General features: G+C 35.3%; 1 protein-coding gene across 2 annotated transcripts in view; it reads right to left on the bottom strand.

The window, feature by feature from the left end:
* Positions 1–5,380: 5,380 nt before the first annotated feature.
* The window catches only part of galla-1 (cytosolic iron-sulfur assembly component galla-1), a 49,388-nt gene continuing 31,262 nt past the window's right edge, over positions 5,381–23,506 (bottom strand). For both annotated transcript variants that reach the window (XM_089102528.1, XM_089102527.1), the window contains exons 2-5: positions 22,832–22,902; positions 20,344–20,423; positions 10,612–10,795; positions 5,381–6,339 (exon numbers count right to left, since the gene is read on the bottom strand). In XM_089102528.1, the coding sequence (XP_088958654.1) occupies positions 6,242–6,339; positions 10,612–10,795; positions 20,344–20,423; positions 22,832–22,868 (399 nt within the window). In that variant the 5' untranslated portion in view covers positions 22,869–22,902 and the 3' untranslated portion in view covers positions 5,381–6,241. The remainder of the gene's footprint in view (positions 6,340–10,611; positions 10,796–20,343; positions 20,424–22,831; positions 22,903–23,506) is intronic.

Genomic DNA, 23,506 nt, shown 5'->3' with positions numbered 1-23,506 from the left:
TTGATACACATAGTGTCTTTTGATTCAATTTTAACTCCATTCAAATTTCCCTGAAAGTTTCCACTTAATACCCTATTCCGTTTATGAAACATTGTGTCTATGCCATTTTGACAACCTTGATGTACTAAAACTCTTTTGATTTAGTATACAGTTGTAGTAGTCGCAGTCACAGTCGAAATTGCAGTAGTAGTAGTCGCAATCACTGTTGCAAGTATTTGCATTCTCTAGTTTTCGCAGTCGCGAGTCGTAAGTAGTTAAAGTCGCAGTCGGAATAGCAAGCAATCGCAGTTGCAACTAGTTACAGTTATAGTCGCAAGTAGTCACAATTATAGGCGCAGTCACAGTCGCAAGTGTCACAGTCGCGATCGTAAGCAGCCGCAGTAGTCGTATTAGAAGTCGCAGTAGTCGCAATAGTAGTCGCAGTAGCCGTAACAGTCGAAGCACTAGTAGTATTGGTAGACGTAACCATGGTAGTAGTCATAGTAGCCGTGGTGGTATTTGTTGCAGTTGTCGTAGTATCAGCCGTAATATTCGTAGTAGTAGTAATCGTAGCAGTAATAGCTTTCACATGGTGTCTTATGGTTAGGTCAACATTTTCCTCAATATTCCCTCATAGTTTCAACTTAATACCCTTAGTCCTTTTGGAGAGACAGGATCAAACTTGTCCCCCTTTTCCAGTAACAAAACATATATGTGAATAACGGTCAACTTGTATAACTTAGAGCAATAACCCCAAGGGTTCTAGGGGATCATGTCTGTCATGTCATCCCCAGATACATATTTGTCGGACCTTATAACTATTTTGAACAAAAGGGCTATTGCCAAATTTTTGGTCGGATGTTTTTAAGCAGAGGCCAGCTAAAAGGGGTGAAGAGGGGCTGGTTGACCTCCAAACGCTTCTGTCTTTTAAAAAGGGCACTATAACTTTCAATTTCCCATTAAATGAGCCCCCTCCGAAGTTTTATCAACTCCTCCAATATGGAGTGGCCTGGGGTAAAAAAGTATATTTAATACATTGAAGCCTTTTGCTCTGCAGCGCAATTGAAGCAGCGCTACTGCTCTGCCTAAGATACATATCTTCAGCTTATTACGGAAACAAAGCTGACATTTGATTTACTATGGTTTTCTTTAAGCAAGTGTTTGACGTATGTCCTAACACTAGCATATATTTGTCCGGTGTAGCTTCTACCTGCGAAAAAAGGTAATTCGTCAACTTTATCTTACAAAAGGAGTCCTAGTAACATCAATAAATGTTTACGATATCGTATATACTAGGGATGCATCAACCCCAAGGGGTTGTTAAAACATTTAAGCGTCGCAGAAGGTTTCTTCTTTTTTATTTATTATACTAACAATATTTTCGTATTAGTAATATTTTACATTTCTCCTTTTTTAACTTTCATCTTCGGCATTATTATGGGAAAGGATAAGCAACCCTTACTTTACAGGTAAAAAGCTAATATGGGAAGAAATAAAGCTAAGATCCTGATCCCAAAGAGTTTGAAATTTGTCAAACACAGCAGTTTTGGCTCAGAAATCTGCTTCAGCAAGAGCAGAATTATCCCAAACTGTCATACAAAGAAAACAATTAGCACTGATTATGCTCAAGAGTTTTTGATTATATTTCCTGTAATTTGAAAAAAAGTTAAAAAAGAGGAAGAAAAGAAACAGTGTTCATATACAGCAAGAGAAGTAACAGTGTTATAATGACAAGGGATCTCAATACAAGTTCCAAATTTTAAATAACAAGCCTCAATTTGGGATCCTTTACTTTTATGTTTCAATAGAATATACCCTGCCTTAGCGGGCCTCAAAATTACATTGGCCAAGGGGTCCCAGCAAAAATTTATATTTGGCACTGCATATAATCAAACAAAAAGTGAATATTTCAATTTCAATTCGAGGGATCCGTTATTTCTTCTCTGGTTACTTTACTTGTTCCGGTTTGCTTCAAACTAGACGCCATGAAATACGAAATGCAATGTGACAATTTTAAACTTTTACAACTTATTGTAAGTTTCATAAATAAATTTAAAAACCAATTTCTTTCAATTACTCATCTCAAACATTCTTTCATAAGTACCGTTTTTACACAATTCTAAATCTTATGTTTTTATGTGGTAAAAATGTTGTGTTTCAATAAAAACACAAGTTCTTTTTTTTTGCAAAATCAATTTTATTCATTATTATTTCTATGTTTAAACATACTGAAGATAAATGAGAAATATGCCGTTTGGTGACTTTGACTCAAATCTAAAGAAAGCATAAATCCTTAAATAAGTTTATTCCACTTTAAAATTACAAAACCGTCCCTAGCTTTGTTTACACACAAGACCCGCTAGCTTTGTTTACACTAATATATATATATATATATATATATATATATATATATATATATATATATATATATATATATATATATATATATATATATATATATATATATATATATATATATATATATATATATATATATATATATATATATTTAGCAGTGAAAACTGTCACAATAGTAATTTACACACTCCCAAATCAAACTTAACGTAAAAATTATTAATTTTTTTAATTGATAACCTAATTAATTTCTTGCTTTCAAGAACTTTTGCGCGTGCGGTGCTAAATTGACTAATGACCACTGAATAAAGGTACAAGTAAAAGCAACCCTATTTCAAAATTTAACACACAGTACTACTTCATTTAGCTGTACGCATAAGTCACTATTTTTACAAAATCTATAGGCTACGATAAACAGTACAAATATACTGACTACGGCAACCCTGATATTGTCCTCTTGGAATCGTAGAGAATACTTGCATTTTCCTGGTTCAACTTAATACCCTAATCAGAATGTTTTGACAATCGGGTCAATCATGACTGATGAATTCATTTTATGCTTGATCTCAGGCAAGACCTGTCACGATGTCTAGCTATAGAGTTATCTTGGCACAACTGGTCCCTCATCACTTTGTAATTTTACCATTAAGCATTGTTAGTTAAAGTACATAATTTCTGTCATTAACTATTACTTGTTGAACAAGAAGATTTTTTCCTATATATTAGGAAATAAAAGAAATAATTTTCCTTTTTATACGGTTATAGGGCTTGTGTGTATATGGTCTTTAGTTTATTCTTCTATCTAAGACGTCTTACAAGCCCATTCTCACGACCAAGATTTTTAGTTTCTAGATGAATAGAGGTTTCATCTATTCATCTAGATGAATAGTTGCTTTAATGAATCTGATGAATGTTGCTTTATTCTTTCTTAGTTAAAAACGTCAAAAAATCGTCAAGTTCTGTAGTTTTACTAGCTTTTCTTTATTTACTTCAAATGTTGTGATAAAAAAAAAAAAGTGTTATTGTATAATTTTACAATGTACAATAAATGTGTACAATATTATTGATAGTAAAAATGGAAATACAACTTGTAAGAACCTTATCTTTCCAACCACAATATTTTTGAAAAACATTTTCCTATTATATCTTAACTTCTTGAAGTAGCACGAATTTATATACTAAATTTCTCAATCCTACAAGTAATTTGATACTACAGGTGATTAAAAAAATAAATTATTATACTACGGAAACGCTTTTTAATTATCTTACAGATAATAAAATCAAAAACTGACAATAATCTGTTTTAAACGTGTCTTCTATAGACCTTTGCAAAGTATTTGCTAAAATTTTGCAATAGTATTTTCCCCGACAAGCAATGAATTCTTGCCAGCAAAAAGCAGGCTTACATAAAAGAACTTTCGAATTTCAATTCAAAACTGTTGCTCCAACCCTCAAACATAAGCCTCCTTTTTCCTACTATAAAAAATAACGTCCTCACCGTGAGTAGTTTGCTTGTTGAGAGAAACTTTAAATGTCCTTTGTCTCCCGAAATTTTTCCTAAAATAGATTATCTGTCAAATTAGATTAGTTTTATGTCGTATGTGTTAGCCCACAGGTCCACCGAGTTCTTACTTCTTAATTGATCCAAACACAAAAAGAAAACTGGAGTGAATTTGTTTTCATTGGATATTTTCACATGTTTCGACCCTGTCATAACTAGTCAGGGCATTATCTTACCCAGCTTGGCATGATACGGACTTTATTTTTGGCATGCAAATGCCAAAGTTCGAAACTGATAACGATAAGGGGACATATTTTCGGTAGCATATAGCTATAAACTATCAAATTTATCGTTTATAGCATTTACAGATGGCCTGCTACTGATTAACCATTCAAAGAAGTTAACCTTCTTCTTAACCTTCTAAGTGTCAATATTTTATTGCAATGTGACCTGAATCATGTGACAAATCACCAAAAAACACGTGACCATCATGTGACCAAAACACCTAAACACCAAAGTGACCTGAATCATGTTTTGTTTTCAATTAAGTTATTTACTACGTTGATTCGGCTTGGTGTTTGATCTTAAAGCAGAATATGCTAAAACTGTGCCACAGCATGGCCGATTTAATATTTTAAAACACATTTTTTTGGCGGGTCTTTTCCCATTTTGTATTTCCAATATATTTTTTTTTTAACTACTGTATTTTTGTTATTGTACTAAGCATATTTTCTATCCGTCTCCTTCATAAATGAGCAGTAAGAGTATTCAAAGGTTTAGTCCAACAGCATGATAACATCAAATAATAATTTTTTTTTTCCAGAATTAAAAGAAGATCCAGGGTCAGCCCTTTTGATCCTCTTGTGTACTTGTTTAGTTTGAATACACATTTTTTTTTTCTCGTTTTTGTCATACAAATAGCCTGTTTTGTATTTTCTTGTGTTCATTTTATTATTTCCGCTACTCCAATGCTTTTCCTATACAGTGGTAAAAATTAAATTAAAAATTTTAATTCCATCATCTTTTTATGTCTAGACTGTTATAAATTATAAATTAATGTAGTGCTACTAATAATGAAACATAATAAATCATTGCTTTAAGTTTAAACTGTTATTAATTACAAATTAATCTAGTACAACTAATAAATCTAATTACTGCTGCTACAAATTATAAATATAATAATTTAATTAGAATTTCACATTAGTGCCACTTTTGCAATGTCCAAAAAAAAATATATATAACTCATCTTCTTCCATCAATATTAACCGTGTGAATTTCAGTCTTTTCGCAAATAACGTGACTAGGTAGCTTTAAAGTTCTAGGTAGAAACTTGAATTTCTGTCAAAACAATCCTTGAACAATGGAAAACGAAGTAAAGTTGTAAAAACTTTACAATTAGTTTAAGATGGAGATTTCCAAACTTTTTTCCCATAACAATGAAATTCAATAAACTAGACATGGAATTAGGTCATAATTTTAGCCACCGTTTACCAGTCATGATTTTAGTGTACTCGAATTCAAATAAGTGCAAAATAACAACACAAAGAACTTGCTAAGGACTATATTTACGAAGGCTACCAAGTCTAGCGAGGACACTTCAAGATAGGCTACAAATCAAGATAGGCTCAAATAGCAGACAAAGTGACCTTTACACGAGCGGCCAAGGGACCAACTGAATCTCTGTTAGCGAACTGAAAAAAAAGTGGCTGTACATAATGGAATTAGGTTGTGTCCCTTAAATGAATGGATCGATACCTACGACCACCTCCCTACCATATTATTTCAGTTGTCTTTTCATCAACAGCCTGCGATTGCACAAATGTATCATTAAATTTTTTTAACTACGGATTAAACAGGGATGTCAGTTGAAGGTGGGTTACACCAACATAGGCTGCTATAGTTTTTATGGCATGACCAGAAGGCCTCAGGGAAAATACCATTTTAACACCAACTAGGGCGATCTCATATCGAAAGATATACCTTGCCCAACACTGAGTTTCAAAAACTGACATCCCAAACAACAAAATCAGGTGATTTTATTTGCTTAAACCTTCCTTTTCATCTTCAAATTATCTTTTCCTAGTCCTTATGTTTGAGGTTGGGCTTTAACAAATGCTTCGCTTAATAGCACTATTTCTGCCCTATCTAACTGAAATTAACCATATACTCCCACAAGTTACACGAGTTTTCTCTAAAAGACTATAAAGACTCCGTCCCCTCCATAAACACCAAAATATTCCTTCACGAAAAGCCATCTTGTGAAGTCTTATAATCGCATGTTACCTAAGCAAATCCTCAGCGAGCATGATAGACATTATTTTCCCTATTCCTGGTGCCCCAAATATCCCCTAGGCCTTGTCTGTGTACACATATCAAATAAATAGAATGTCTAGGATGTAAACAACTTCAACTTTCTCCACTGATGCACGCTTCGACCATTTCTTTCAAATTGGGATTTTCCATCGCCGCACTGACCCTCTCTTTGTCGTTTATCTGCTTGTTTACTGAAATAAAAAGAAAATACGACATAAATTATTAGATAAAAAAAAAAAATTGATCATTCACTTCAGCGTTTCTGGTTTAATACGGAGGGTTGTGACCTCACTTTGACAAAAAAATCGTCTTTTAAACTTCCGCAGCCTAAAGAGAAAAAGAATATTAAACGCAAGGGACTGTGTGGTAATTTCAGTGCAACTCGGTGGTAGTTCTCAGAAGAATTTGATGGTTAAAAATTTACATTCTTATGTTTAATCCCAGCCTTTTATGTTTAGCTTCAGCTGAGGAAACAAATAATAGCAACATAATTAACCGGGTAGTCTCCGAGAGAAAACTATCTCGCAATAAATATAACTATGCCTAAAGAAACAAAAAGAACAGAAAATCCATGATATTTGTGGGAAGTTCATACAGAAATTGGTTTCTCATCCTGGTCATGGAAAAATAATGTGGTGTTCAAATTATAATAATAGGATATTTGAAACCACAATGGGATGCGTTATGAATGCAAGTATATGTCGAGAAATTCACATATACCCTTGTATAGCTTAAAATAGCTAAGGTTGTTTGAAAAAACGATGACCTTTAATTCTTACGAGTCCAGATGTGGATTCACCAATTTTACTCCTTTAATATAATCACCGGCCAAAACTATGGTCGTTTGAATACCAAGAACTTCGAAAACTTCATAAACTAGTAATGTGATGCATCTAATTTCGAAAATTAAAGCGTTCTTCTTCCTTATCAAGATTGAACATCATGAACAACTACCAATAGAAAGAAAAGTGAACATAAACTGGACTCAAAACCATAGTAAGAATCACGAAAATTATGTCGCTTTGAAATGTCTTAATTTAAAAGTATTTAGATATTATATTCAAACCATTCAACTTCTTGAACCAACTTCGTTATGACAAGCACATTTCTGAACAATACATTTAAAACTCCTGGATTTACTTAGTGCTTTTAAAACGTTTAGGAACTTTTCAGTATGGAAAATATACTACTCCTATCATAGTTCTTCTAACCTAAATGGTTAGGGAATGCACACTATCATCGAATTTGTCAGCCAAAGAAAATATTGACGGTACATCCATAGTTGGGATTGGGTTTGACTAAAGAAAAGTCCAAAATCACTGTTTTAGGCGACCGTCTGGAAATTTGGAAAGGATAGGCCCTAGTTTGAGAAGATATTAATTCAATATTCCACTTTGATATGGTTTAGGTTAAATTTTTAAATAGGCTATATCCAAACCAAAGGGCTTGTTAGACTACATGCATAAAATAAATGAATGGAAAAAACCGTAGTATATATTCTTTCATGATGATCAGAAGAAAAAATGGTTTTTCTTCTGAAATTCAACTCCCCTCCATCCTCCGAAAAAAAAACTTTCCGAAAGTTCTGACTCGATCTCCCAGCTGTGAGATAAAACAGGGCATGATAATCAAGCTACATATAAGATTCGTTACCTTTAAATTAAAATGACTGTATGCAATCTATATAATGACATACACTCATTTGCCTTTAGGCTTCATGCACGAAAAAAACAATACATAAGCAGATTCTGAAACCTAATTAACTGAATGTAAATTAATCCTTGTGGGATGAGGTAGCAGGCTTCACGTGGTACCCCTGAGAGTAGTTGACTATGTTTTAGCTATCCACAAATAAGGGTTATATTTATCTCCCAAAATAAGCATAATATTATACAAGATTTCCCAAATCGTAAGAGGGGAGATATGCTTCTCAAACCGCTTTATAAGAAGATGTCGGAAACATCCAGCGATACCGCTAGCCCTCCCCCTTCCATAATGGGTGACGAGGCGGGCCTTCTTCACAATTTTTAGAGTTTTTTCCAATGCCAGAAAATGAGGCAAAGATACTAAACTGTCGGTAGATCAATTTGCTTGATGGCCAGGATACTTCATATAATTTTGCAGGGCTGTTAGCAAGAAGGCAAACACGTATAGTGTTGGTGCAGGAGCCCTGGACCGTTGCAAGTCAAGTAATGGGGAAAGTCAAAAACACCGAACTCCATACACGTAACAAGGTAAGCATCGCTCCTACAGCGCAAAATTTATTTATAACTCCAAAAGATTAGAAACTTGAAAACTATTCAATTAATTTTCTAGAGATTTTGTAGCTATAATGGTTAAAAATAAAGTCGGATCTAAACGTATCGCATTTAGTTCATTCTATATGCCTCACGATGATAGGATAGTGAAGTTAAAGGAACTGGTTGAATTTCCAAGAAATGAAAGAATCCCTATAGTATTATCATACGATGCCAGCGCGCATCACAGGCTACGGGGAGGCTGGAACACAAACGAGAGGAGACATTGAGCCTCTGGATTACCTGGATCGAGCGAATCTTGCCTGGTGTAACCGGGGACCGATGCCCATTTTTATAAAAAAGAAGATGAAAAGTGCTAGATTACTAACATTAATTTCCTCCCAACATAACAATTGGGCTCGAGAATGGCGAATGAGTGATCACCCATCAATTTCACACCATTGAATGATATGTTTTACTGTACATATGTCCCGAAAACCAAAAAAGCTAAAAAGAGACATAAAAAAAAATTTGCTAGCTTACAATGAACTACTGGCTAAAAAGGTTAATCATGTAATTTCTTATCCAGTTGAAACAGAAGAGGACCTGGATAGGGATGCACAAATAATTACAGAGAGAATGAAAAGTGCTTTCATTTAAGCAAATCCCCTGAAAGCAGCTGAAAAAAGGTAGCAAAAAACAGTTGTTGTACTTTTAAATTAAGCTAAAGAAGAAACATGACACAAAGGCTACTGAGAATTGCAATTCGGACAAATTACCCAGGAGATTGAGACATACATTCGGAAGGTCTAAAACTTCCTAAAGAAGGAGAGAATACAGGTTCTCATGAAGGAATTTCTGTGACAGCATAGAATCAAAAGAAGCTAGTATAAAGCTAGTAAAGGTTCTAAAAAAGGACAACCGGACACACCTAAAGAGCGTCAAGAAGCAAGATAGCACTCTCAGAATAGGTCTGGAGGAAACCCAGAACTGCAAACTTGAGGTACATATAAACGACCCAGTAGTTATTATTCCTAAACTAGCTTATAATACAAACTCTTATATGGTAGATAGACTGGTACCAAAGGTTTTAAGGGTTGACTGGGCCAAGAAAGCTGTGGATGATTTTCTACCATTTAAAGTTCCAGGTGGTACTGCAATTTATCCATCTATGCTCCAAAAAGAATAGTATGGGATAGAATTCAATTACTTTACGATTACTAAGAGAAGCCTCACTCAGGCCATATTCCTAAGCTATGGCTAAAAGCAAGAGATGTTTTTGTGCCTACACCTGGGAAAAAAGATTATTTAAATCCCAAATCACGTAGGTTGGTTACATTAAAATCCTTTCAACTAGAAGTGATGAAACTGCTAATTAATTGGTACCTATTATGTAATCCTCAGACCAAAATCTACTACCCAAAAACCAAATTGGTTTTAGAACAGGATGCTCCACAGAGACCGCTGTGCACCATTTGATACGGCGCATAGAGCAATCAATGGGAATAAAAAATGCACCTCAGGCATATTTCTAAACATGGAAGTTTGGCAACGTCACTTTGAATCAATAGAAACATCCATCCAAGAAGGAAAAATAGACGAACGTCTATTTTTCAAAAAGTGGATATCCCATACGCTAAGAAACCGGCCATGGGTCATAGTGCTACAAGGGATAAAAAAAAAAATCAAAGAGTATTCTGAAAGGCTGTCTCTCAGAAGGAGTTAGTTCTCCGTATGTGTGGAACCTTGCCATGAATAATCTTTTGAGTCTGGTAGAACAGCATTCTGGGTACACTCAGGCATCCTTTGATGATCTAGTGTCTCTCCTATGAGGCAGATATCTAAAAACTCTGTTTCAATTAGGACAGCAAATGTTGAATACGATTCAGACGTGGGCACAAGAAAATGATCTTCTTTTTGCTCCTGAGAGGAGTGAAGCGGTAGTATTCACGGAAAAAAGGAATTAGAAAGCTCTTTTTACTTTAAAATGTGTGGTTGCCCGATATTAGTCAAGAAACGGGTGACATATTTGGGAACCTTTGGGAACCATGATTGATCACCAGTTGAGCTGGGAAGCCCACTGTTTATGGAAAACTTGTAGTAAGGAGAATGGAGTTATCAGAAGCAAAAACAAAAATTATTATAAGAGGTAAGTATGCTGCACATATACTCAATATTACGCATAAATAAGCGTTCTCAATAAAAAATATTCTCGAGCGATATTACCTTCTTTTTCACTTGCATGTGAGCCTTTTTTAACAATTATTTTCAACTTGTATTTGTCATCAATGGACTTCCTTATTTGAGTTCTTATACACAATCCTATTAAGCTTGCCAAAGAACAGTGAGGCACAGTTGGTAGAAACGTCACTGTTATCTGATAGCATTCCATTTCTTGACAATACTCAACCTAAAATTTGATTATGTTATCAGACCAGAATAAATAGTGACGGGGGTTTCCCCATACGGCTCTACCGACGACCCAGTCAAAGAAAGTTTTGAAAAAGCAAGAACGGACAATCAGGCCAAAACCAAAATTATTTTATTAAAGCACCATCACCTCCACTCTCCTCGCCTACACAAAAATTAGGACTATCCTCAAGAGTATAAATTATGAACTATTTTGATGCTATTAAAAAAGTAAATGACAAAAGTGGTAAGAATGCAGAAGGCATGGATTAATTTTGAGGCAGAAATATCACAGTGAGGGAATTAAGGACTAAAAGTTTGGATTTACGGGAACAACCACAGTTTTTTGGGGCATCCCTAAGACTAAAAAGTTCCAATATTTCCAAAGTCTAAGTTAAAGGTATCGATTAGGAAACTCCACAGCTCAGTCATTACCTTTGGTGTCCTCAGCTCAATAGATTCCCTAGAGGTTACCCTTTTATATGTATCTTTTCTGGGGTGGAGGAGGTCAATTTTCTTGTCTCTACAAGATATACCTTTGTCAATCAGGAATCTCAAACTATAGTCGAATTGTTAACATATGATGAAAACACGGAACTGAAATAGGAAACGAATCATTTCCTAGTAAGATGACAACAATTTTAATCATTCTGTTCAAACTTGTTTTTTCTTATTGTTATTTCTTTTTTTTTTGTAGATTCAAAGTTGAAACTACGAACAAGACGTACTATCCCAATAGCGCTGAGCCCAGAGGTAAAAATACTGTACCCGTATCTTGAAAGGCCATCAGCACATGACTATGGTTATATGACTATCTTCAACTCTGTTACCAGTTCAGGGAACTTGCTACACCTTCAGTGGTTAAAAAACGGGTTTCATTAAAAAAATAAACACTATTTACGATTTCATTCAATTTGACATCTGTAAATTCGAAAAGTTACATTTTGATTAACGTTTAAACTAACAGCTTGAAAGTTTGGTGCTGCCATCTTAGTGCTGCCTATTACAGCAGTAAGTGTCTCTAGCTTCAAGCACTCGCAAAAGACGCGAGACAAATTATACAATTCAACAGAAAGAGACGGTACCATTAGAATTACTGCGTTCTCATTTTGAAGCCAGATTCATTTATTATAATGAATATAAGAGAGGATTTATTCGAGTGGCAATGAGGAGCAATTACTCGGGATCCTTAAATTTATCTCCCTGGATATACGCTTCGGTAATAGACATTTTTATTTCTAGTGTCTGGATATATGAGGCTTATACAGAAACAGGTATATAAGGCTTTTCCTTCAAATGTATTATTATTTTGTTTTGTATGTTGCTTTGGAAATCCACACACATACACAGACACGCACACACAGGCACACACATACATGGTTGAGAAGAACCAAGGTTCACTATTTAGGTTTAATTTCTGATTTGTCCACAAAAAAAATTATATAACGCTTTCTCAAACAATCTCCTAGCTGTCACGGATTTTTTGACACTATTCACAGTTTTCATTAAGATGGGCTGTTCTTAAGGCTGAAATTCAAAGTTTTACGCCTTTCGGGAAGTGAAGAAGTCAAGAAAGCACAATTGAGGAATCGGGAAATTTCTATTGTAGCAATTAAAAGTAACTACAACACAATTAAATTTGATGTTGCATCCAACGCCATCTTTTCCTTGCTTTGTCAGTACACTTTATCCAACAAGTTGAACGAAATCCCAGTTTCGGCCTCTAAGCCTGGTCCTTGTTCAGCTTATCAAATGACTATACGTCGATCGAGGGATTCGTATTTTTCGCTGCTATTATGGACTATGCAGGGGATAGATCTTCTAAATTTGGCTAAAAAGGTTTCTTCATACCCATACAGATTCTAAAACCACCACCCCCTCCATTGAACATGCACGGCTAAGAGTGGGGAAGATGTTCCCTTTATTCCAACAAAAACTACAATCGTGTAAAGAAGAATTAAGAGAGAAAGAGCAATGGAGATAAAGATAAAGAGAGAGGAATAAAGAGAGAGAAAGAGAGACAGGGAGAGATACCGAACATAAAAAATGTCAAAGTTCTTATTTTTAATTTGCCAGGAGAGGTATTTTAGCATTAAAAGTGGGGCTTTGTTTAAACATAATGATTAACGTCCCTTTTCTCTCCAAAATTTCTATTTCAATTTAATTTGTGTGAGTTACTTTCTAGTCATTTTAATTTAAAAGTTGTGTTTTCTAGCATTGAAAAAAAGAATCAAGTCAAATACCCTTTTCTTTTTTTTGGATTCACAACAGTTCTGGAATTTTTTCGTTGTTCGAAACCATCAGGTTTTAAATATATCAGAAAAAATATACGCCTAATAAGCGATAAGTTTATTATTCACCAAACCTAAAATCTATAAGTTTTTCATTTGAGAAACATTCCAGGTCTCTGCTTAATTCTATTCACCAGAACAAGTCAATTGAACTTTGAATAACAACAGCAAGAGAGTGATAATATTCAACTCATTTAGTATTTTGGACTAGATTTTTAGTAAAGTAAGTTTGATTCTCTTTTTTTTTAGTTCGGGGGCATCAATTCACGGAACTAAAGGGTGCAAATACCCCCCCCCCCCCACTTGACCTCCCTGGCTTAGTTAAAAAAAGCTGCATGTCCTTAATCCATCAATGAAGCTAGGGTGGCCTATTTATTCAGTTGAGAAGTAATATATTTTTACTGAATTTATTTCTTACACTAACGATATATCTTATCAAGTTTCGAACTTGTTTTAATATAAATAAAGATTTCCATTATCAAACTAGCACACGTACGCAAGACTTTGCACTTAGAAGTGAGACAGAACTTCAACAAATGGGGATAATACAGATATTGCAGCCTATGTCCAATGAGCATGAAATTAAACTAAACTTGCTTTGCGACTGATTAGAAAAGAAGTCTTTCAGGTTTAGTTTGCCATCTCGTATTTTAATCTTTCAAATAGCTCAAGATGCTTATTAATTTAAAAAAACGTTATCGTTAGGATTCTGGGGCAATCCTGGCAAAAGTTTGTGGCGAAACTGCTTAGCCTTTCGAGGAATTCATAAAATTTTCGAGAAGTACCAAAATAGCTTCTAATACTACTTGGTTTGGAGGAGTTTGAAATAACAAGGTTCAAGCTGTGTGAAAAACAGCAGATTAAGATCCTTCTAAGATCCTTGACCTGTAAGGAAATTAGTATCTATGCCTAGTTGCTTTGATTCGCAAACGAGGGTTTCAGCCACAATTTTTCCTACTGCTTTCTCTAAATACATGAATTGTGTGAAGCGAATTCAAAGTCAATTTATCAGTCTAAAACCTCTCCAGCTTCATGGACCAATTTCAAAGACACCTATTATTTCAAAAGTCTCCGAAGATTTTATTTTACAGTGACTACTAGCAGAGGTAGAACACAAAATCGATCCTATGCAGTTCGGTTTTCGTCGAGGACACAGCACAACTCACTATCTCGTCAGATTACTTCATGATCTACTAGAACGCCTAGAAAATCCTGAGATCCTTGTTGAAATAATAATTTCTGATTTCGTGAAATCTTTTGATCTGCTTAATCATGAGACTGTAATCAACGAAGCCCGTGCCCTGGAAGTCTCACAATTTCTCTTATGTACCATTGCAAGTTTCCTTTCTGGTCGTCACAACAGTGCGTAAAACTCGAAAACGGGGAAACATCCAACTTCCAAGACCTCACGTGTGGAGTAGCCCAAGGAAGCAAGTTAGGTCCCATCTTATTTGTTATAGTCATCAACCGCCTGATGAGGCAACACAAACAGAGGTATAAATTCTCAGATGATCTTTCGCTAAGCCTGCAGCACATCCTGTCACAAACACCCAATCAGCTCATACTCATTGTTGCAGAGCTTCAGCATCAAGCTGATCAACTGAAGCTCCAGCTAAGCCTCGAGAAAAGCTGTGTAATGCATGTCAACTTCCTGAAGAAAAAGAGCAGAGACGAATCTGCACCTCTCCAAAGAAAGAAATCAGTAAACAAACTTCAGACAGATTGGGCTTATGTTGAACGTTGATAAGTGCGAATATACTTCTTTTAATTCCAATTCGAGTGCGAGTCTCCCTCTTAATTGTGTTTTTTTTTTCTTTATTCCCTGTGTCTCTTCTTTTCGGTGGCTTGGTCTTCACATTACTAATAATCTTAAAACACTTCGGGCTCTGACAGTTTCTAATGCAAAAAAAAAATTAGATAGGATATTCAAAAATTGTTGCAAATAGAGGGAGGTACAATAGAAAAGCGCTTGGGAAATTATATTCTTCATTTTGCGATCATTCTATTCTTTTTTATCTGGTTTTCTTCCAATTCTGAAGCCTAAAGATCTGAAATCTCTCCGGACTTATTATTTTAAATTTTCTCGGTACCTTTTGTGCCTCCCTCCTTGGTTACGGAACCGGCATCTCATATCGCGATTCGGCCTCCCTGATTTACGGGAAAAAGTGACTGTGCTTGTGGGAAAGTTGTTGTTGTCTGCAGGTCTTACTGCACACCATAATATATGTGGTTTTATTTAAATAATTGTTATGTGTGCGAGTTTGCTTTTTTTTTTTTTTCTTTTTTTTTTCTTGATGTACTCTACTTCTTTTTTATAGTGGGTAATAAATAAATTATTATTATTATTATTATACTTAGCATCACAGGCAGTGCAACAGCGCTGCCTAAGTAAAGAACGTTGTTGGCACAATGTATTATTTATTTTCCTTACCAGGGCACTTCGTATCAAAGGAGTTGTCGTAGAAACTTGGAAAAGGGCTCATTCAAATGGAAATTGGAACGGCTAATGCCCTTTTTAATAGTCGAAAATGACTGGAAGGCAACTAACACCTCTTCAACGCCAACCATTTCCACCATTTGAGATAGCCATTTTGTTCAGCGAAGTTGATTTCCACATAGAAATTATATTTTTGAGGAGGACACTCCCCCACAGCCCTCAGGGCAACGGTTTTATGCCCTGGGGGCATATAAGAACGATGTTGGCACAATGTATTATTTATTACTTTTTTCCTTTAGATCAGGGCACTTTGTATCGAAGAAGTTGTCGTGGAAACTTCGAAAAGGGCTCAGTCATTTGGAAATTGGAGTGGCTTGTGCCCTTTTTAATAGTCGAAAGTGATCGGAAGGCAACTAACACCCCTTCCATGCCCATCAATTCCCGAAACACATCCAATCAAAATTTTGAGATAGCCATTTTGTTCAGAGTAGTTGATTTCCAAATAGAAATTATGTTTTTGAGGAGGAAACTCCCCCAAAGCCCTCAGGGCAAAAGTTTTAAGTTATGCCCTGGGGGCATATAAGAACGATGTTGGCTAAATGTATTATTTTTTTCCCTAAGACCATGGCACTTTGTATCGAAGAAGTTGTCGTAGAAACTTCGAAAAGGGCTCATTAAATTGGAAATTGGAGTGGCTTGTGCCCATTTTAACAGTCGAAAGTCATTGGAATGCGACTAACAACCCTTCCTCGGCCACCTGTTCCCCAAACGCATAGAATCGAAAGTTTCAGATGCCATTTTGTTCAGCGTAGTCGATTTCCTTATATAAATTATGTTTTGAGAAAGGTACTCCCCCACAGTTTCCTGGGAAAGGATCGTAAATCATGCCCTGGGGGCATATGAGGTTTTTACATAAAGCTTTTACGCAAGGACTTCTGCATAATCTAATCTGAATCGAAACTCAATAGGCTTGGATTATTTTTAATAGTTGAAAGTAGGTGTAGACCAGGTAGCTCTCCCTCTCACGCCCAACATTTGCCCAAATACGTCCAATAAAAATTTGTAGATAGCCATTTTGTTCAACGTAGTTGAAAGTTCTGGAAATTAGGTATTTGGGGATGGCATCCCTTCCAGCCCTCAGGGCAAGGGTTGTAAGTTATGCCCTGGGGTCATATAAGGTTTTTATAGAAAGCGTTGTCGCAGAGACTTCAAAAAGGGTTCATTCGACTGGAAATAGAAATGGCCAGTGCCCTTTTTAATAGTCAAAAGTGATTGGAAGGCAACTAACACCCCTTCCATGCCCACCATTTCCACAAACACATCCAATCAAAATTTTGAGATAGCCATTTTGTTTCACGCAGTTGAAAGATCTGGAAATTTTATCTTTGAGCAGAACACTCCCCCATAGTCTTCAGGGCAAGGGTTATAAGTTATGCCCTGGGGGCATATAAGGTTTAATTAAAATTTTTGTCGTAAAAACTTGAAAGGGCTCATTCGATTGGAAATTCCAAGGTCTAGTGCCCTTCTTAATATTTGAAAGTTATTGGAGGGCAACTAACCCGCCTCTCACGTCCACCTTTTCCCCAAACACATCCATTCAAAATTTTTAGATAGCCATTTTATTCAACGTAGTTGAAAGTTTTGGAAATTGGTTCTTTAAGGATAACAACCCCTCCCCCTCACAGCCCTCAGGGCAAGGGTTGTAACTTATGCCATGGGGCATTTACGGTTTTTATAGGAAGCGCTGTCGTATAAACTTCAAAAAGGACTCATTCAATTGGAAATTGAAAGGGCTAGTGCTCTTTTTAATAGCTGAAAGTGATTGAAGGGCAACTAACTCCCCTCTCACCCCCACCATTTCCCCAAACACGTCCGATCAAAATTTTTTAGATATTCATTTTGTTCAACGTAGTTGAAAGTTCTGGAAATTAGGTTTATTAGGAAAATAACCCCCTCAGAGCCCCCAGTGCAAGGATTGTAAGTTATGCCCTGGGGGAATATAAGGTTTATATAGAAAGTTATAGCAGACATTTTAAAAAGGGCTCTTTTAATTTGAAATTGAAAGGGCTAGTGTCCTTTTTAATAGTCGAAAGTGAATGGATAGTTATTAAACCCCCTCTCACGCCCACCATTTCCTCAAACACATTCAATCAAAGTTTAGAGATAGCCATTTTGTTCAACGTAGTTGAAAGTTCTGGAAATTATATATTTGAAGATGACAAACTCCCCAGAGCCCCCAGGGCAAAGCTTGTAAGTTACGCCATGGGGGCATATAAGGTTTTTATAAAATAGTGTAATCGTAAAACGTCAAAAGGGCTCATTCAATTGGAAATTGAGAGGGCTAGTGCCCTTTTTAACAGTCGAAAGTGATTGGAGGGTAACTAGCCCCCCTCTCACGCCCGGCATTCCCCCAAACACATCGAATCAAAATTTCGAGATATCCATTTTGTTCAACGTAGCTTAAAGTTCTGGAAATTAGGTTTTTGAGGATGACAGCCCCCCCCCCAGCCCTCGGGGCAAGGGTTATAAGTTATGCCCTGGGGGCATATAATGTTTTTATAGAAAGCGTTGTCGTGGAAACTTCAATAGGGCTCATTTGATTGGAAATTGAAAGGGCTAGTGCCTTCTTAATAGTAAAAAGTTATTGAAGAGCAACTAACTCCCCTCTCACACCCACCATTTTCCCAAACACATCCAATCAAAATTTTTAGATAGCCAATTGGTTTAAAGTAGTTGAAAGTTTTGGAAATTAGGTCTCTGAGGATGACAACCCCCCTCATAACCCTTAGGGAAAAAGTTGTAGTTTATGCCCTTGGGGCATATAAGGTGTTTATAGAGAGTGTTGTCGTGGAAACTCAAAAAGGGCTCATTCGATTGGAAATCGAAAAGCCTAGTTCAACCCAGAACGAACAGAAATTACAATAAATGACCGAGTCAAACTCAAAACGAGCAGAAATTACCATGAGTTGGGCTCAAAACCCCTATTCCTTCCCAGTATTTTGAAAAAAATACAAATGAATGTGCATTGTCAGTTTAATATACATATACTGATATTTAGTAATCAAAATGTGAATATCATTTGATTTATTGAAGTTATAAAAGTAAAAACATTTATATTTTTTCAGTGAAGTGCAAATTATGTTCTGGTCTTGGGAAGGCATAGGGGTTTTGAGCCCAACACACGTTAATTTTTGCTAGTTTTGAGTTTGACTCGGTTATTTATTGTAATTTCTGTTCGTTTTGGGTTTCATTTATTTAGCGATGCTGATTTGTGGTAGTTTCACGCTTGGTAGGTTATTTGATTCTATTTTTGTTCATTTTCGGTTTAATGGAGTTCTTTACTTTTCTTTGAAAAAACTTATTTTGTGGAAAAGGTTTTTTAATTAATCACATTAAGTGACGATCTCTCGTTCAGAGATCACATCGGCCAGATCAGAGCAAAAGCAGCTGATTTTCTAAAATCCGTCGCAAATCTCGAAGGTTTGAAATGACAGAGCAACTCCGTCTTTTGTGCTATAAAACTTATGTCAAGCCCCTAATAATGTACGGCTGTCCTGTCTGGGACCCGTCGCTTACAGAGAAACACAGAAATCAACTGGGAACAACTCAGAAGAGAGCCTGTAAATTGGGCCAGATTACAAAAAACTATGAAGAAAGCTCCCAACCATGGATGAAAGGAGGCATGAAATGCTGGTGAAGTGTGGAGCTGACATCCTGAAGTCCTCAACACACCGAGATATCCTGCCTCCGTTTACTTCAGAGACCCATGCACACAAAACAAGGTTGCCAACTCTGAAAAGGGGAAAAAAACTGTTAGAATGGCCGCCTACACACTTGACGACAAAATTTTTAAACTCCTTCATGTCCTACTACGTCAGGTGTTACAACAACAGTGTCCTGAAGTCAAGGTGATGGCTCATCATTTGCGTTTTTTGGTGTTGTCTTTTGTGCTTTTCTTTTCTTTTTGTGCTTTTGATTGACGATACTCATGTTATTGCAGTGTGATAAACGGGGAACGAATAAAGATTATTATTAACATATTCAGCTGGTAAATTTCAACTTTAAATATTATTTTTTGCCAAAACCCTCATTCAAACACTCCAACACAAAAATAAATTAGTCGTTAAAGATGGCTTTACACCCCGATGTAGGACCTGCTGGTATTCTGGCCTAGTCTTGACACTCCTTAAAACAACTTCTTCACTTACTGTAGGAGCTCATAAAATTCTCTATCTAAAAGGAATCACTCATGTCCCGTAGTTTTTTTTTTTTTTTCATTTATTTTGTTCTGCTTGGTAATTATTTGGTCACTTTTATTAATTCCTCATAAACAGCTCTATTAAGCTGATGTTCCAGGTAACATAAAATCTCAGTCAAAATTTAAACATCTACATACACCTTTGTCTCTTTAAAGAGATTCAGCTTGAGCCTCCTTTTGTAGCCGGGTTATGGCCTGTCTGTGAAACATCAATCATCCATCTGAAATATTGAACTAAAAAGACTCCATTTGCCTAACCTGGTCCATCCCCATCCTTGCTCTATTGAAGAATTGACATTATATTTTATTTGAAAGCTTGTTTTTAGCACCTTTAAACTATTGGCCTGGCCTAAGCTGCTATTTTTTGATACTACAAACTTGGCTGCTTCGCCCTTTGCAAGAGTAGCATAATATAATTTTTCCAGAAACCATTAGAGAAAAAATGAAAACCCACATAATTTTCCACTTTAGCTCATCTACTTTTTCACTAAAACAGAGCATATGAAAATCACTTATTCCTTCTTTTTTTTAAATAAATTAATGAGGGAACGATAAGCTATTACCTCAATTGCCTCCTCTGTAATTACATTTAAATCTTCTAAAGTCATAGGCTTCTCTGGGTCTTGTATGTTTCTCAACGAATCTGAAAAAAACAAATCATAGTGAGTTTTTTTTCCTTCTCGCCCCAACAACATATCTTTGATTTCATAATAAGTGATCCATATAATTTACTTTTTTTTCTTGTGAAGATATTTTTAAATTTTTATTTGGGAATACAAAAATCTACTGTACACTAGTTTTTGTGACTAAACTGTTAGTGAAGAATCTTATTTTCATTAGTTCACGTGCGTCATTCGTATCACTTTCATGTTTCAGTTTCGGCAAAATTGATTTAAGAAACTATCACAATGCAGTTTTTCAAAGCAATCAAAAAGTACAATAAAAACGTTAACAAACACAACTAAATAAAAACAGTGTCTGTTCAAAATTTACAGCTAAAACAATCCTGTTGCTGTTTTTGCAAATCAAAATAGGCTATATCTGAAAATTGCATGCAAGGCACATTGCGAATTTCTAGATCTACATACAAAAGGGGAGGGGCTGAGGCAGAAGGAACATAATTTTCATGATTGGACTGCACTTATTTAGTGCAGCAAAATTTCCTGGTCCCTTTTTAAATACTCTCTCTGGCAGAGATAATTTTTCCTTCGTTTTACAAAGAAAAAAAAGCCAAGTCCCTTGTAGTCATTTTGATTTTCATAGATTTAAAAAAAAATACCCTTAACAACATTTGACTGTTTTTGGGCACTTGCACGAGGAAAAACCAATGAACAAGGTGAAGCATATGGAATCACGACAAATGATACATAGTAACCAACTTCAATAATCCAAAATCGGATCGTTGCACTATCTTGTCAGGGAGCCTACATTGCTGTAAAGACGGCAATCAGCTGGGAAACTAAGAAAATTAACCAAAATCGCTTCAAAAACACACTTCCTGTGAGTGTGCACATTTATGAGAAATGTCTTTTTTCCCTCTTAAGCGCAAATAATAAAAATAAAGCTTGCTAGCTATTTAAAAAAAAAAATGTTCAGCAGAGACAGTAAAGAACAAAATAAAAAGTGAATTCCGAAAAATAAATATTTACATGATGTGCTACTACTCCCACTCAACTCCCTTGCAATGCACTGATATGATTTCCGCTTGGCTAGAAAATAAGGTGCTTGGAAAGAAACAAAACTTTTTTTGTTTTGCTTTGAAATGCAAATACAAATTATAAAGGTAATCTAATTATTGCAAGCTCTAATTCTGGCTCAAATACTATTTGAGCCAGGTATAACAATAAACCAAAAACAAAACAATTTCTGAATGTGATAAAGAACAAGCAAATTCTTTCAAAACAAGGGCTTTCAATGCTTCTGTGATTTCAGGGAGTCAAAGAGACTGTAAGCATTTCAAGGCTTCATCCCATTGTGATTTCATTTATGAATTCATCAGAGGTGCGATGAGCTGCTTATTACTTATTCAACTTTTGCCACCGCATAACCCTTGCTAAATATAAGTATATTAATTCCAAGGACTTTTTTTTTCTACCAAAACAGTCAGAAGAAAACTAATCTATGGATATATTTCAGCTATATAGCCAAAATCAGTCCTTTATGAAAAGAACACAATTAAATGAAACAACTGAACAAAACAACACGGAGCAAAATAGATCCAGTATAGACCTTAATATTGCTCCAAACTGCGAATTAAGGTAATTAAGGTAAGGTAACTTCCACACAAAGTTATGCAAAATAGTGACAAAATACCAGTATCAGGTAAAATAAAATGAACCTTCAATCTGTATTAAACATTAGTGGACAAGCGGGAGCCAATTAAACGTTTCTAACCATTCATTTCAGATCAGGTAAATTCTTATAGCACAGAAGAGCCTTACTCAACAGTGTTCCCGCTAAGGTGCAAAATAGAGAAGCTAAATTGCTTTTCTTTTTTTTTTGGATACTGTAACACAATAGCAGGTTTCACTCCATGATTTTCCTCAAAATACCACAACATAAAATACCAAATGCCCACCAAAAGAATATCGTAAAAATGCAATAGTATAAAAGTACTAAAGATTCTGTTTGACATTTAATTTCAATCTCTATTAAAAACTGCAGAAAATCTTGAGGCAATCAAGCATCTTCAATCATTCATTTGAGACCAGCTTAATCCAAATATTAATGGACAGTCTAATAGAACAGTGCTACTACTAAGGTGCAGAACAGAGAAGCTAAATTACTTTTTGGATTGTATGAGTACTAAACATTTGTAGACTTCTTTTATATATAATCTCTTTCTTAAGCTCTTCTAACACAAAAACAGGTTGTAGTTTACAGCAGGAAAATAAAACAAATTCCAAATACCAAAAAAATTGAAAATAACACAGTAAAAAAGTACAAAAAGTTCAGTCTGACAAGCATCAATATATATACAAATAAATATAGTTTTTGTTTTTGAATTTAACATAGGTAATTTTTTTTCCAAGAAAAATACACTATTGTTACCATAAATGATTTCTTTTATTTCTTCACATTTCTCCATAATCTATCTTGGTGAGGTGGTCAACTTTGTGAACCTACAAGAGATAGAATAAATTAAATTCCTGAAAAATATCCAAATGCAAAGGATTTACTGAGGTAGATTATTTCTAAGTGAGATTCTCATGCTGTGCAAATTTGTTAAGCAGGATTCAGTTGCTTGCGCATGGGCAAGAAAGAGAAAAAAAAAGCTACAAATCAGCTGCAGCAATTCAAAAGACATTAAGTCACATTTTCTAATTAATTAGAATCCATCCATTTTCTTCAATCTTATTTGGTTCTCAATAGGTTTTGAATTTTCAAAATGCATTATTTTCTCCTTTCCCTCTCACCAAAGCAATTAATATTAAAGTTTGTTCAATGTACACCAGTTGCATGATAAATTCCTTTTGATTTACAAAAAAAAACTGGTCACAATAACAGTAAAAAAAATTCAAGACATTTTTACCTATTTCTTTACTCTCCACTAAGAATATATTGTGAACATGATATTTTTTAAGTTACTTTGGCATATGTAGGAAAATTCTGAAGGATGTCTGAAAGATAGAGTTCTCAACTTTTCCCTCTTAGGATGCAAGATCAGCTATAGATATATATTAAAATCTACTGTCATGGATGAGCAAATGAAGATAATTTTTCTGC

Source organism: Artemia sp. Qi Xiang Cuo, chromosome 16 (genome assembly GCF_049724085.1).
Source record: "Artemia sp. Qi Xiang Cuo chromosome 16, ASM4972408v1, whole genome shotgun sequence".
NCBI classification, from domain to species: Eukaryota; Metazoa; Arthropoda; class Branchiopoda; order Anostraca; family Artemiidae; genus Artemia; species Artemia sp. Qi Xiang Cuo.
The sequence above is the reverse complement of the archived record's forward strand: the minus strand, read 5'-3'. Positions and strand labels throughout refer to the sequence as shown.